This window comes from Macaca fascicularis, chromosome 19, assembly GCF_037993035.2.
Source record: "Macaca fascicularis isolate 582-1 chromosome 19, T2T-MFA8v1.1".
NCBI classification, from domain to species: domain Eukaryota; kingdom Metazoa; phylum Chordata; class Mammalia; order Primates; family Cercopithecidae; genus Macaca; species Macaca fascicularis.
This window is the reverse complement of record NC_088393.1, coordinates 41,780,024-41,795,822: the sequence shown is the minus strand read 5'-3', so window position 1 is coordinate 41,795,822 and position 15,799 is coordinate 41,780,024. Positions and strand designations below refer to the sequence as shown.

The 15,799-nt window shown below is 43.9% G+C and overlaps 1 protein-coding gene across 2 annotated transcripts in view; it reads right to left on the bottom strand.

Moving 5' to 3' along the window:
• Positions 1-15,799, bottom strand: part of UBA2 (ubiquitin like modifier activating enzyme 2) — a 44,219-nt gene that overhangs the window by 2,305 nt on the left and 26,115 nt on the right. Inside the window, exons 11-16 of one of the 2 annotated variants that reach the window (XM_005588787.4) lie at positions 13,842-13,935; positions 13,641-13,753; positions 8,239-8,394; positions 6,592-6,688; positions 3,060-3,165; positions 566-702 (exon numbers count right to left, since the gene is read on the bottom strand). In XM_005588787.4, coding sequence (XP_005588844.1) covers positions 566-702; positions 3,060-3,165; positions 6,592-6,688; positions 8,239-8,394; positions 13,641-13,753; positions 13,842-13,935 — 703 coding nt within the window. The remainder of the gene's footprint in view (positions 1-565; positions 703-3,059; positions 3,166-6,591; positions 6,689-8,238; positions 8,395-13,640; positions 13,754-13,841; positions 13,936-15,799) is intronic. The other variant, XM_005588788.4, reaches the window with a different exon arrangement.

Below are 15,799 nucleotides of genomic sequence, written 5' to 3'. Positions count from 1 at the left end.
TTGCCCAGGTTGGTGTCGAACTCCTGGGCTCAGGCAATCTGCCCGCCTCAGCCTCCCAAAGTGTTGGGATTACAGGCATGAACCACTGTGCCCCGCCTTAAATGACTTTTTTTTTTTTGGAGACATGGTCTTGCTGTTGCCCAGGCTGGAGTGCAGTGGTGCGATCATGGCTCACTGCAGTGTTGAGCTCCTGGGTTCAAGTGAACCACTCTAGCCTCCTGAGTAGCTGAGACTACAGGTATGCGCTACCATGCCTGGCTAATTTTTTTTTTTTTTTGTACAGATGGGGGTCTCACTGTGTTGCCTAGGCTGTTCTCCAACTCCTGGCCTCAATACTCCCATCTTGGCCTCTCAAAGCGCTGGGATTACAGGTGTGAGCCACCACACCCAGCCCTTAAATGTCTTCATGGTTCATAAATTCAAAGCTCCATTACAACAATCAATACCAAACCAATACACACCTCTAGTAGTTTTATGGATTTATGGTCAATGTTCCTAATAATCAGTTTGCTTTTATTCTTGCTTGGTGGGTGTTTAACAACCTGCTGGCTGGGGCCATACTTACCTGTGGAGGTAGAGGGCTGAGCTCCATCATCACTGCCATTGGTTATGCTTTTAGCAACATCTTCAGCTTGTTTGGGTCCCACTTTTTCCGGGGCATCACCAACAACCTCAAATTCAACGTCCTTTCCTAGGTCTTCACTGTAGGAGAATCACACAGGTCACTGCTATGACTATTTACAAAGCAAAGGAGCACCAGAGAAATCCTGTTGTTCCTCAAAGCATACACTATGTACACACCAAATATGTGGATCCTAATTTTTTTTTTTAATTTTTATTTAAAAAAAAATTAGAGATAGGGTCTCGTAATGTTGCCCAGGCTGGTCTTGAAATCCTGGGCTCAAGCCATCCTCCCACCTTGGTCTCCTAAAGTGCTGGGATTACAGGCATGAGCCAACCATACCCACCTTGGATTGTAATTTTCAAAGAGCTAAACTTACAATAAGAAAGACGGTACACAACAATTTCTGTGATAATCTACATGCACTTTCAAATCAGGGCAAGGTTTTGGTGTTTTGTTTCTTTAAAACAGTAAATTAACTTTTATTGCTAAAGCAGAAAACTGAGTCCAAAACTCAGTGGCCTGAAGTGGTAACTCTTAGACATGATTTCTTCAGCCACCATGGAGTGCAGCAGCGAGATCTCGGCTCACCGCAACCTCTGCCTCCCAGGTTCAAGCTATTCTTCTGCCTCAGCCTCCCGAGCAGCTGGGACTACAGGCAGCTTTTAGATACCATGTGGTATATTTCCACTTCATTGTACATGTCCTTCCACTATCTTTTCTTTCACAAGTGAAAACAAGCATGCCACTTACATCTAACTAGTGTCCAACTGAAGCAGGACCGCTTTGACTCCATTATACAACTGTGAAATACACTACTTACTAATAACTCTCATTCAGTCCTTCCTGTCATTTTTTTTTTTTTTTGAGACGGAGTCTCGCTCTGTTGCCCAGGCTGGAGTGCAATGGCGCAATCTTGGCTCACTGCAACCTCGGCTCCCAGGTTCCAACGATTCTCCTGCCTCAGCCTCCTGAGTAGCTGTGATTACAGGCATACGCCACCACACCCAGCTAATTTTTGTATTTTTAGTAGAGACGGGATTTCACCATGTTGTTCAGGATAGTCTCAAACTCCTGACCTCGTGATCCGCCACCTCAGCCTCCCAAAGTGCTGGGATCACAGACATGAGCCATCACACCTGGCCTCCTTCCTGTCATTTTATGCTTTTTATAAACAAAGTATGAAATGCAGTTCTCTCCAAATAGCCACACAAACACTATGCATGTTTGTATACTCATGAAAATACTGACAAAATAACTGGACACAGGCGGCAGCACCACTAAACCCTTTGTTTGTTAGATGCTACCCAAAAACCCCAAGTCAGGCGCAGTTCCACCACGTCAGTGAGCATGAACAAAAATGCAACCTGGTCAACACATGAATATATAAGCAGACATGGTAAGATACCATGTCTCTCTTAACTGTGCTATAGACTCAGGAATCTGTACAATTCTTTTTTTTTTTTTTTTGAGATGGAGTTTTGCTCTTGTCACCCAGCCTGGAGTGCAATGGCGCAAACTTGGCTCACTGCAACCTCTGCCTCCCAGGTTCAAGTGATTCTCCTGCCTCAGCCTAAGTTTTTGGGATTACAGGCGTGTGCCACCACCAGCCTTTGGGCAGGCTGGTCTCAAACTCCTGACCTCAGGTGACCCGCCCACCTTGACCTCCCAAAGTACTGGGATTACAGGTGTGAGCCACCGTGCCCGGCCAGTACAGACAATTCCCAATATTCTTTTGCTATTGTCAAAAAATCACAAACGAAATGATTTGTTTTATGGGAGAAATACTACTTTTTTCTAGAGAAACTTGAAAAACAATAATTTTATTCCAGTTTAATTACTATAATGAATTCGCCTCTGTTTAAACTGTTCAAACACCTGGACTCTAGCTCTTCCTGATCAGCCACCACTGATGACAGTTACTCTTAAACATTTTTTGCTTATTTCTTTTATTTCTGAGTTTGTTTTCTTTTTTAAGTTGGAGTCGCACTCTGTTGCCCAGGTTGGAGTGCAATGGCACAATCCCGGTTCACTGCAACCTCCACCTCCCGGGTTCGAGGGAATTCCCCTACCTTAGCCTCCCAAGTAGCTGGGACTATAGGCGCCTGCCACTATGCCTGGTTAATTTTCGCATTTTTAGCAGAGACGGGGTTTCACCACGTTGGCCTTGAACTCCTGACCTCAGGTGATCCACCTGCCTCAGCCTACCAAAGTGCTGGGATTACAGGCGTAAGCCACCACACCCTGCCAATTTCTGATTCCCCAAATGTTCCTGTTGGTCAAACATCACAGAACTCAGTGACCAACTCGACCAAATATACGATACAGTTTCAAATGAACAGCAGGGTTTAAGGATAAGAAAACACTTTTCCTCCATTTCCTCTAAAGTTTATATATTCAAATAATTTCTTACAATTAAAATATGAGTAGCTCTTACCTATGAAGGATGTTGATCAATAAAGTATAGTCCTGGAGGAAGTCATCTGCTTGAAGCCGGCTGCCATTTCTAATTCCAAATTCTGACAACTTCTTGTGATTATTAGCTAGGAAATGTGAAAATAATTTAGATAGTTCAGTTACATCTTCATAGAGCAGTCAGGTTTGTTTTTTAAAAAGCTAAACCTCTGTTATGGGGCTGAATTGTGTCCCATCCACCAAAATCCAAAGCTTGAAACCCTAATCCCTAGTATCTCAGAATGTGATTGTATTTGGAGACAGGACTTTTTAAAGGAATGATTAAATTTAAATGGGGCCAGTAGGGTGGGCTGTAATCTGATCTGACTGATGTCCTTATAGGAGGAGGAAGGCAGGCACAGTGGCTCACACCTACAATCTCAGCACTTTGGGAGGCCAAAGCAGGATTGATTCCTGAAGCCCAAGAGTTGCAGTGATTGCACCACTGCACTCCAGCCTGCTGGGCAACAGAGCAACAAAATTTTTTTTTTAAGACTCTGTCTCCAATCAATCAATCAATCGTGAAATTTGGACAGAGACATCAGGGATGTGCACCCCCAGAGGAAAGGCTATGTGACACAACAGAAAGGCAGCTATCTGCAAGCAAAGGAGAGAGGCTTTAAAATAAACCAAACCTGCCAGCACCTTCATCTTGGTCTTCCAGCCTCCAGAACTGTGAGAATGTATTGTTTAAGCAACCTGGGCTGTGGTATTTGTTATGGAGGCCCTAGCACCCTAAAACATTAAAACACTGGGAATTCAGTCTTAAAACACTTAACTACCGAAACTACTTCAAGGGGACCAGACTGAGAAATTCTGAAAACTTTTCCCCATTCTAATCAATTTTTTTTTTAAGACAGGGTCTCACTGTGTTACGCAAGCCGGAGTGCATCCCAGGCTTGAGCGGTCTTCCTACCTCAGCCTCCAGAGTAGCTGGGACTACAGGTGTGCACCACCATGCCTAGCTAAATTTTTTTTTTTTTTTTTTTTTTTGGAGACAGAGTCTTGCTCTGTTACCCAAGCTGGAGTGCAGTGGCACCATCTTGGCTCACTGCAACCTCCACCTCCCAGGTTCAAGCGATTCTCCCACCTTAGCCTCCCGAGTAGCTGAGATTACACGCACCCACCACCATGCCTGGGTAATTTTTGTACTGTTAGTAGAGACGGGGTTTTGCGATATTGGCCAAGCTGGTCTCAAACTCCTGATCTCAGGTGTGACCCACCCACCTCAGCCTCCCAAAGTGCTGGGATTACAGCCACAATGCCCGGCCTAATTTTTGCATTTTTACAAGAGATAAGGTTTTGCCATGTTGGCCAGGCTGGTCTCAAACTCCTGGCCTCAAGTGATCTGCCCGCTTCAGCCCCTCAAAGTGCTAGGATTAGAGGTGTGAGCCACCGCACCAAGCCCAATTTTCTATATAACCTCAATTTTCAATCCCCTTCTTGTCTTTTTTTTTTTTTTTAACATTTATTTCATCGTTTATAAGGAAAACGTTTAGAAAGGTTTTCCCTACACTGACACCCAGAACATACTAACGGTTTCTCCTAGTTCTTTTCCAGATCTGTTGCTTGCTTTACCATTTTTATCACCAGGAATGCCCTTGGCATTCTTACCCAGATTTCCACCTCCAAGCCCTTTCACACATCTCCACTGACTGCAAACCTCTTGGAACCATCACATTCAAAAGGAAAACCAATTAATATGGGTTCTTATTTTGGTGATTTAGCATCACCTGTGAAATCTTGTGCTGGCCTAACAACGCTGCTAACATTGTAAGGCTATTCCTCAACTGGGCTCCAAGTTCTGACTTTGCGAATCTCAAATCTATCACCTGCCTCTGCCTTAGTAAAAATCCCTCAATCCCCTCCTCCCTAACTAGCTCCCTGCTACTCCCCTGTTTAAACCCTGGTGGCAGGTGGCAGTGAAATACTGCCCCTTCCTCTGGAGGGTAGGGGTCAAGGGAGAGGAGGAAGACACACAGTGCACGTATGACAAGAGAGACTCCAACCTCACCACTGCTGCCAACCCCTCAGCACCCCAGCTTCCAGTGAAACCAAATAATGGGCCACTCCCAAGGCAGTTTAGGTTGTTTCACAAGCTCACACCTTTACAGACAGATGTTCATTCTGTCTAAATGCTCTCTTCTTTGTCCAGTGAGTCCCAACTATTTCTTCAAAAACTGACCCAAGGGCCCCCCCTCTCCTATTACTCCCCCTCCCTTTCACAAAGCTGAGTATACTTTCCTTAGATTTGTACTGTGTACACACTCTTTCTACAGTTTTCCTTGGACTATGCTGAATTCAGCTGTTGACAACCTACCTTCTCCTTCCAGGCCACAAGGCACTTCAAGCCAAGGTCTGTTGTCTTATTCATCCTTGACTTATGAATACCCAAAACTATGCCTGTCATACAGGACTCCACACATATTCTGATAAGTGCTGTCTCACCCTCCAAACCACATGTATTTCTGTACAGAACAGTCACACTGAGAAGCCACTGAGATTCCTGACCAGTTTCCATTTTTAAGCTAGCATTTGAAAGTGCTGGCTACAACTAAGGGACAGCATATAATCACAGACAGACTTTTTTTAAAAAGTCAGCTGGCTAGAATAAGGCTTGAATACTCAAGTAGACTCCTAAAATAGAGCACCACACAGCCAAAACATGGCCTCCAATTACACATGACCTAATAGCCCAAACAATTTCTCAACAAGCAACTACAACCAAGAAGAACCCTGACACTAAACCTGCATTTAAAGCCTTAACATCTGGATCCCAAAGTATGAATAAATGACCAATGGACAAATAGGTATGAATTAACTCAATATACGGGGAAAACACAGGGCCTAGAACCTTTGAAAATAACAGTACACTGGCAAAAACCGGGACATGAAAAAACGAGAACAGCAACCCAAATGAGCTGCAAAAGTGACCGAGGAGGTACGGGATCAACGAGTAGTCTGAAGGAGGAATAACTACGACGCAATTCTTACTATGAAAGCTTCAACAGAATCAAATATATTGTACCTTGTATAGCAAATGCATCAGCAAAAGGGATGACCTGCTTGAACTTTTCAAAGGAAAGATCAGAAAGCCAAAACTGGGCACTGAATTTCAATAATCTTTCTGCTATATAGAAGGAACAGGCTACCAAGGCTTGCCCACTCTTGGAGAAAAATCTCCAAATGCCTTAGAACCCTCCCCATTGTGATTTGACGGAAAGAACAGTCTTCTCATCACAAGGTTAGCTCCCAGGATCCATGATACCGGCAAGGAGGTTCCTTGGAAGTGGACAAGAGCACTGCAGTCACTGCAAATGTCTGACATGGAGCTCCCAAACATGGAAGTGTGATGACCCCCAGCAATGTCACCTTGAAAGAGCACCTCCATGACCAAACACTGCCACTCTCTGTAATATTGAGTATCATATACAGTAAATGAATCAACTAATGTGCACTCTTTCCTTTAAGCAGTCTCCTCAATGAGAGGAGTGAATAAATGCAATGTATGATACCTTCCGTCTCTCCCTCTTCGGAAGATATTAGGATCGTTCCTTTCCCATCTTCAATTTGGACATCTGGTGCTACCATAGCAAATTTTTCTTTCACTATCTACAAAAAAAAAAAAAAAAACAAAAAACAAACACGGATTCAAAATATTAACGTAGGTAATTAAAGATCATCAGAAATCCTAGACTTCTATAAAGGCTCTTACTTTCCCCTTCGATTTATTGGAAACCGGCCAAGTCACTCTTCAAGATCCCTTAGAGCAAGCAGGAAAGCCGTGAGGATTCACCTGAGTCCCATCCCCGCATCTGACCACTGATGCGGATCAGATCCAACTTCATCCCAACAGGGGACTACGAACTCCCTGGCCGGCTCCTGCTACTTTGTCTTTCCCTGCAGATTAGGTAGTGAGCTACACACACTTGACATATTTCATTTCAGTCTCTGTGCCAACCCTGTAATGGCAGGGGTTTAATAGATGGAATCATTTCTCATTAACCTGACTCTCAGATAAGCCTCCCCATTCCATGCATTTAGAGAAGTGATAATATTCTGTTAAATCCTACCAGCTCCTAAAAAAGAAGGAAAAAAGGAGGAACTCTCTATAGGTCTAAGTATCCTACAAACAGAGGAATTACCTTTAAGCTCAAGAATCACGAGATACCAAAGATGGGGCAAAAGAAACTGGGGCAACCACCCTCTGTTGTACCTGCCACTTCCCTGACCAAAACATAAGCTCAAATCAATCCGTCCTGCGTAACCAGTTTCTGGAAGAAAGGCCATTCCCTATCAGGCAGCAATGCTATTTGAGAAGGGCTGCTTCCTCCTCTCTCAAGAGGCATGTAAATATGTAGCATTATGATGGTCACAACCAGAGAACATCATGAAGTGATCTCAAAGTGGAAAGTGACACTTTTGGGTCATAAAAAAAGAAAACCTCCCTAATACACAAATATAGCCAATTTAACAGGAACTTAAGGACCAGACCATGTCCTAAATCCCCATTTCTTCCCTCACTTCAGCTCCAGAGGTGAACCCAGGTGTGCAAATGCTCTACGTCCTCAGGGACTAACTTACCACACCAGAATCAGGTCATATTAGTTAAGTGTGTACCACCACCAAGTCTCAACTCAGACCTCAGCAATAACAAAAGCCCCCTAATTTGCTGGGAGTGGGCACTGTCCAACATGCACAGAACCCAAAACTCTGCAAATGACTTATACCCTTTAATACAAAGCTGGTAACTGGGGCTTTGCTCTACTGGAAATGCAAACTTTGCACTGCATGCAAATACTTATCTGCTCACTGCCACAGTGAGGACCATTCAAGGATACCTGTTATTTGTCAAAAAATACAGAATTTACCCACTGTCTGGGAAGCAAAGAGCAAAGATGTCCTCTGCTTGCAGTGATACTGTGCCACCACTGTGCTGCAGATTCCAGTCAAATACTCCCACTCCGTTCTGGGATGTGAGGCACTTACTCTGGAACCACAGACAGAAAAGCCTGCAGGTATCCAGAAGGCAAAATAACCCAGGAAATCACAGCAACACATCTCTGCAGTCGGACTTTTTCAGAGTCACTAGCTAGTGTTTGCCTGTTATCACAGTAATACTGTAAAAGCAAAAGTAAAAGAGACCCAGGCCTTGCACTGACCTTGTCTTGTAAGGTGAGAACAGTCACTTTATGGACATTCAGCCGCACAGTCACCTCTGGCTTGCTGGCACATACGTAACAATTGGGGTTGGGAGGATCCAGTGCACAAGGCACAAGAAGCTTCTTTCTTGGGTTTGGTTGTTTATTCAAAAAAATCTTTGGAGGAGAAATAACAGGCAGAAATCAGAAACGTGTGCTATAATTTTATATACCATACAATCTAAAATTGCGTTTACCAGATATCCAATAAAAAATGACTTAAAAATTCCCTTCCAGATGGCAAAATGGATCAGGAAAATCATGAGCTTTTTAGGAGTCTAGTTTTTCAACCTTCTTTTCTAATCAGCTAAAGGCCAGGCTTGCTAGCCTTGCTGAAAAGACATCTCCTTGTATTATGTAACACTCCGTGTTCTTCTGCAACCTAATTTAGCAAGAGTAAGGGCAGAGGCATGCTCATCTGTGGTGCCTTCATTGTATCAGCTGCTGGTGTCCCTCCCTGAGGCTATTCTTATCAACCAAGTAATCTCATGACAAGACCAACACATTCATTTCTCCAGTTAACAATAATGCCTTTCACAGATGTCTAGAATCAATGTCACTGCCTTCCCAAATTTTCTGATTATAATAACATTTATATAATGAGGGAAAAAAATAACGTATTTCTGGCAGTATATGTACCTATTTACCATTCCTCTAATACTAAACAAAAAAATAATTAAGAACCAAGGCAGATATAAAATTTTTTTTTTTTTTTTTTTTTTTTTTTTTTGAGGCAGAGTCTCGCTCTGTCGCCCAGGCTGGAGTGCAGTGGCGCGATCTCAGCTCACTGCAAGCTCCGCCTCCCGGGTTCCCGCCATTCTCCTGCCTCAGCCTCCCGAGTAGCTGGGACTACAGGCGCCGCCACCACGCCCGGCTAATTTTTTTGTATTTTTAGTGGAGACGGGGTTTCATTGTTTTAGTCAGGATGGTCTCGATCTCCTGACCTCGTGATCCGCCCGTCTCGGCCTCCCAAAGTGCTGGGATTACAGGCTTGAGCCACCGCGCCCGGCCAAAAATTACATTGAAATTAAGAAAAGCTGGCCGAGACGGGCGGATCACGAGGTCAGGAGATCGAGACCATCCTGGCTAACATGGTGAAACCCCGTCTCTACTAAAAAATACAAAAAAACTAGCCGGGCGAGGTGGTGGGCGCCTGTAGTCCCAGTTACTCGGGAGGCTGAGGCAGGAGAATGGCGTGAACCCGGGAGGTGGAGCTTGCAGTGAGCCGAGATCCGGCCACTGCACTCCAGCCTGGGGGGGGACAGAGCGAGACTCCGTCTCAAAAAAAAAGAAAAAAAAAAAAGAAAAAAAAAAAAGAAAAGCTCCAAGTTCCTGCTACTACTAAAGTTTGGAAAACACTAGCAAGATCCAACACAAACAACAAATGTCAGAAGACAAGAAGTTGAGACACGAACCTTTATCTTGTGACTACAATGTAGTGTTAAGTCTGCTAAGAGGAATGAATTCTAAAGGAGTACTCTATGGATTCCCCCGAGCATACAGAACTAAATCCCTCAAGAGACACTAAAGCCCTCCTCTGTAAAATAGCTTCTCCCTACAATGAATACTGGCAGGTAGAAGGGCTAGAAGCAAACTGCCCAGGCCAAGCAGGCTACAGAGGCAGAAAGATTTGTTTGATTTTGGGCTTCACTGGGAAGTTAAGTGTGCTAAGGGAAACTGACAATAATAAAAGCAATTGCTACCACGATTAATACCTGGGCTAACATTAATCCATGCTGGAATTCATTTACAAATGTAAACAAATGAAATCCAGATATATTACTATTTTTTCTTTTGAGACAGAGGTTCACTCTTGTTGCCTGGGCTGGAGAGCAATGGTGCGATCTCGGCTCACTGCAACTTCGCCTCCTGAGTTCAAGTGATTCTCCTGCCTCGGCCTCCCGAGGAGCTGGGATTACAAACTTGCGCTGGGATTACAAACTTGCGCTGGGATTACAAACTTGCGCCACCATGCCCGGCTAATTTTATTTATATATATATATAAATAAAATTATATATATATATATATAAAAAATATATATATATTTTAGTAGAGACCAGGTTTCTCCACATTAGTCAGGCTGGTCTCGAACTTCCGACCTCAGGTGATCCGCCCACCTTGGCCTCCCAAAGAGCTGGGATTACAGGCGTGAGCCATTGTGCCTGGCCAGATATATTAATATTAATAGTCCAAGAGTGACATGGAGCTAAGCAGGCAAAGAAACCAGAAGGATGTGATGGGAAATAACATACATTTTAATAAGTTCAGTAGTTTGTACACGCCTGTAATTCTAGCACTTTGGGAGGCCAATGCGGGCAGATCACCTGAGGTCAGGAGTTCGAGACCAGCCTGGCTAACATGGTAAAACCCCGTCTCTCCTAAAACTACAAAAATTAGCCAGGCATGGTGGCACCCGCCTGTAGTCCAAGCTACTGGGGAGGCTGAGGCAGGAGAATCGCTTGAAGTTGGGAGGTGGAGGTTGCAGTGAGCTGAGACTGCGCCACTGCACTCCAGCCTGGGTGACGGAGCAAGACTCCATCTCAAAAAAACAGATACCCAAAAATAAAGTTATTAGAAATTAAAAATATATACAATAAAAGTTTAAGTAGAAATGACAGACTGGGCAATTTGATTCTGTTCCTTCAAACTGAAATTTCATAAAAATAAAATATTTTAAGAGTGCATCGAGGCTGCGCGCAGTAGCTCACACCTGTAATCCCATCACTTTGGGAGGCTAAGGCAGGCGGATCATTTGAGGCTAGGAGTTTGAGAACAACCTGGGCAACACGCTGAAACACCGTCTCTACTTAAAATACAAAACTTAACCATGTGTGGTGGCATGTGCCAGTAATCCCAGCTACTCGGGAAGCTGAGGCAGGAGAATCGCTGGAACCCAGGAGGTGGAGGTTGCAGTGAGCCAAGATCACACCACTGTACTCCAGTCTGAGTGACAGTGAGGTTCCGTCTCAGAAAAAAAAAAAAAAAAAAAAAAAAACAGGAAGGAAGGGAGGGAGGGAGGGAGGGAGGGAGGGAGGGAAGGAAGGAGGGAAGGAAGGAAGGAAGGAGGGAGGGAGGGAGGGAGGGAAGGGAGGGAGGGAGGGAGGGAAGGAAGGGAGGGAGGGAGGGAGGGAGGGAGGGAGGGAGGGAAGGAAGGGAAGGAGGGAGGGAGGGAGGGAGTGCATCAGGCCAGGTGCAGCGGCTCACACCTGTAATCCCAGCACTTTGGGAGGCCAAGCTGGGAGGACTGCTTGAGCTCAGGAGTTCAGGACCAACCTGGACAACATAGCAAGACCGCATCTCTTAAAAAAAAAAAAAAAAAAAAAAAAAAACGGCCAGGCGTAGTGGCTCACACCTGTATGCCTGTAATCCCAGCACTTTGGGAGGCCAAGGTGGAAGGATCAGGACGTCAGGAGTTCGAGACCAGCCTGACCAACATGGTGAAACCCCGTCTCTACTAAAAATACAAAATTTAGCCAGGCATGGTGGCGTATGCCTGTAATCCCAGCAACTCAGGAGGCTGAGGCAGGAGAATCGCTTGAATCCGGGAGGCAGAGGTTGCAGTGAGCTGAGATCGCGCCACTGCACGCCAGCCTGGGCGACAGAGTGAGACTCCATCTCAAAAAAAAAAAAAAAAAGTGTGTATCAATGACACTGCAAAGTAAAGAGTACCATTGCAAACTAGGTATTTTTTGAAATTTCTGAAGGTAAATGGGTCATTTTATTTCAACAAAAAGGGGAACCTAAACAACAGTAAAAGTATTGGCTAATATTTCCTAGGAAGCGTTCTTGAGCTGGTAAGAAAGTGAAGTGTCTGCAGACATAACATCGAAGGAAGGAATCCAAAGAGAACATCCAAGTAGTGTTAGTCTTAAGAGATACACCTACCCCACCCACCACTAAGGTAGGAACTCTTAAAATAGGAGATCCTTACACAAAGCAAGGAGCTGAAAGGACAGGAGAAAAATACTTTCTCCATAAAAATTATCTTAAACTTGGTGCTTAGTGGAGGGGGAGGAGTATCTTCCCATATAATTCATGACAATAACACACGGCCCGTTCAGGTTTGTGGTCTGAATACATAAGTATTGAAAATCCTAAAATTAAGAATTGAAAAGTGGTCCTCTATTGGCAGTGCCCCAAGCACCCACATATTATAACCAGAAATGCTTTTTGAAGAAATACATCTACAATGGGTTCCTAAAGAATTACCAGACACAATTCTAATACACATTCAGTTTTTAAAAAATCATAAACCATACAAGCGAAGCACTATGAGAAATAGCAGAAATGACAGCAGATTCACCCATAAAGATCTCAGACACTAACATGATCAAAAACTATAAAATAAAATTGAAAAGAATGACTCAACAGAATGACTGAAGAGGGGACTATAAAATGATCAAGCGGCCAGGCGTGGTGGCTCATGCCTGTAATCCCAGCACTTTGGGAGGCCAAGGCAGGCAGATCATGAGGTCAGGAGATGGAGACCATCCTGGCTAACACGGTGAAACCCCGTCTCTACTAAAAATACAAAAAATTAGCGGGCGTGGTGGCGGGCGCCTGTAGTCCCAGCTACTCGGGGGACTGAGGAAGGGGAACGGCGTGAACCCGGGAGGTGGAGCTTGCCGTCAGTGGAGATCGCGCCATTGCACTCCAGCCTGCGCGACAGAGCGAGACTCCGTCTCAAATAAATAAATAAATAAATAAATAAATAAAAATTTAAAAAATAAAATGACCAAGCAAATTTTAAAACCCACATAGCACTCTCAGAATTGAAAAACAGCTGAAACATCTTCTTTGTATAAGGATCACACAATGAATTCTTCCAAGAATTCAGCAAAATTGGAAATGTTAGAAGCAAAAACAACTTCTTTTTTTTTTTGAGACAGAGTCTCACTCTGTCGCCCGGGCTGGAGTGCAGTGGCGCCATCTCGGCTCACTGCAAGCTCCACCTCCCAGGTTCATGCCATTCTCCTGCCTCAGCCTCTTGAGTAGCTGGGACTACAGGCACCCACCACCACACCCGGTTAATGCTAATTTTTTTGTATTTTTAGTAGAGATGGGGTTTCATCATGTTAGCCAGGATGGTCTCAATCTCCTGACCTCGTGATCTGCCCGCCTCAGCCTCTCAAAGTGCTGGGATTACAGGTGTGAGCCACCACGCCCGGCCGCAACTTCTTATTTCATTTTTGTTGCAATTTCCAGGAAGCTTAAACACACTCACTTGGTAACTAGAAAAATTAATTTTCCAGTGCTTTAAACCAATTTTATTGTTTTCATTTTAAAAATTACCTGTTTAATGTACTTTTTATTAATGATTTTTAAAAGGGGGGTGAATATAAATGCAAACAGAAATACTCACTGTTCTGCACTGGTCTATTTTTCCTGATAAAATCTTCAATCCTTCCAGTACTATCAACCCAGCAATCACTGCATTAGTAGTAGCAATAGCAGGAATAATGTTCCCTGCCATTGCTGGAAAAAAAAAAAGATGAGTATGTTTTGCTGCTTAAAAAAACAACTTCAAGGTTTTAGTGATACAACTTTAGTACAAGTAACTTACACTTGATATCAAATCTACTCTTCATATTCATACTGAAAATATGCATCCTGAGGTTTGCAGCAGAGGTGACAAAATCCATTGCAGATGGGTCATCCTGCCAATAATTTAAACAATTTAACAAGTTTCTCCACAAATTTACTATTCTGAAGCATTACTTTCAGAACAATACTTTCATGTGTTTGTAACACTGTAGGCTTTCAACTAGAACGAGAGGGTGCTGAGCTAGGACCTCACAGTAGCATGGAGGTGGGCTAAGTAGGGGGCGGGGTCTTATCATCAGCTCCTCTGGTTCAGTAATGACTCTGATAAGAACACCAAAAACCGGCCGGGCGTGGTGGCTCAAGCCTGTAATCCCAGCACTTTGGGAGGCCGAGGCGGGCGGATCACGAGGTCAGGAGATCGAGACTATCCTGGCTAACATGGTGAAACCCCGTCTTTACTAAAAATACAAAAAACTAGCCGGGCGTGGTGGCGGGCGCCTGTAGTCTCAGCTACTTGGGAGGCTGAGGCGGGAGAATGGCGTGAACCCGGGAGGCGGAGCTTGCAGTGAGCCGAGATCATGCCACTGCACTCCAGCCTGGGAGACACAGCGAGACTCCGTCTCAAAAAAAAAAAAAAAGAACACCAAAAACCACCAGCTTCTAGGAACTCACTACAGCCTAAACAAAGGCACCAGAGACTCAGGTTGTACACCAGAACCTCAATTCTACTCACTGACAATGGCAACCCTTTCCTGGGTCCATTCATTAGTAATGAGAAGGTTGCTGGACAAACAGAATCTGGGCCAAAAGATGGGTCATTTAAGAAAACTGTTATAGGCTGGACATGGTGGCTAACACCTGTAGTCTCAAGCAATTTAGTAGGTTGAGGCAAGCAGATTGCCTGAGCTCAGGAATTTGTGACCAGCCCAGGCAACATGGCAAAACCCCATCTCCACCAAAAATACAAAAAATTAGCCAGGCATGGTGGCGCACAGCTAAAGTCATCCCAGGTACACGGGAGCCTGAGGTGGCGGGATCGCCTGAACCCACGCAGAGGCTGCAGTGAGCCAAGATAGTGTCACAGCACTCCAGCCTAGATGACCGACCGAGTGAGACCCTGTCTCAATTTAAAAAAGCTGTTTCATTAACACTTCAGAAAAACCTGGATGACTCTTTTCAGCTCCCCTTTGCCAAACTTTCTTCATATGCGCCACTCTCTCATATATGCTGTTTCTTCAGATAAGGCAATACAAGTTTTTCCCGTTAACGATTTATATTTTTTCTGAGACTATATCCTAGTCTCTAGATTTCAGCAAGGCTTCCTGCTTTGAACTGAGAAGATACTACCCTGGTCTAAAATTCAGAGGCATCACAGAACAGAAGAAAAAACACTGATAGCATAGCTCTTTACGTACTTATTGTTTCGCTGTGAATCCTCAGGCAAGTCAAATTCCCTGAGTCAAAATCCCTTAATCTATTAAATATGAGAAATTATATCCGTATCTCATAAGGTGTGGTGAGGACTAAGAATACTGAATACTCAACACAGTGTCTTCCCTAGGCAGCTGTCTTATCACACCCATTCCATGTGGACTTTACTCAAGAGGATAACAATTCCCGTTCCGAGGGCTCTTTATTTAGCCTCTGTGCAGATGAAAACTTCCCAAATCACTAGCATAACAATAACAATGAAAATATGAAAAGTTACTCTTTAAATATCACAAAACCCAAGAGACTAATGTTTATAAGAATCCCAAGAATCTAAATATACTAGCTTCATTTTAGTGTATTTAGATGTCTGATTCAACCAGTTTCAAAATCTGTACACACAAATTTTTCTCAGGTTTCTAAAATTGGCCTTTATGCCTTAAGATCCATGACTAATCTTTACCACCATTCCTATCTCATACAAACTTTATGAGATAAAACACTTTTAGCCATAGATAATACTGATCACAATTAAGTAAGATTAATTCA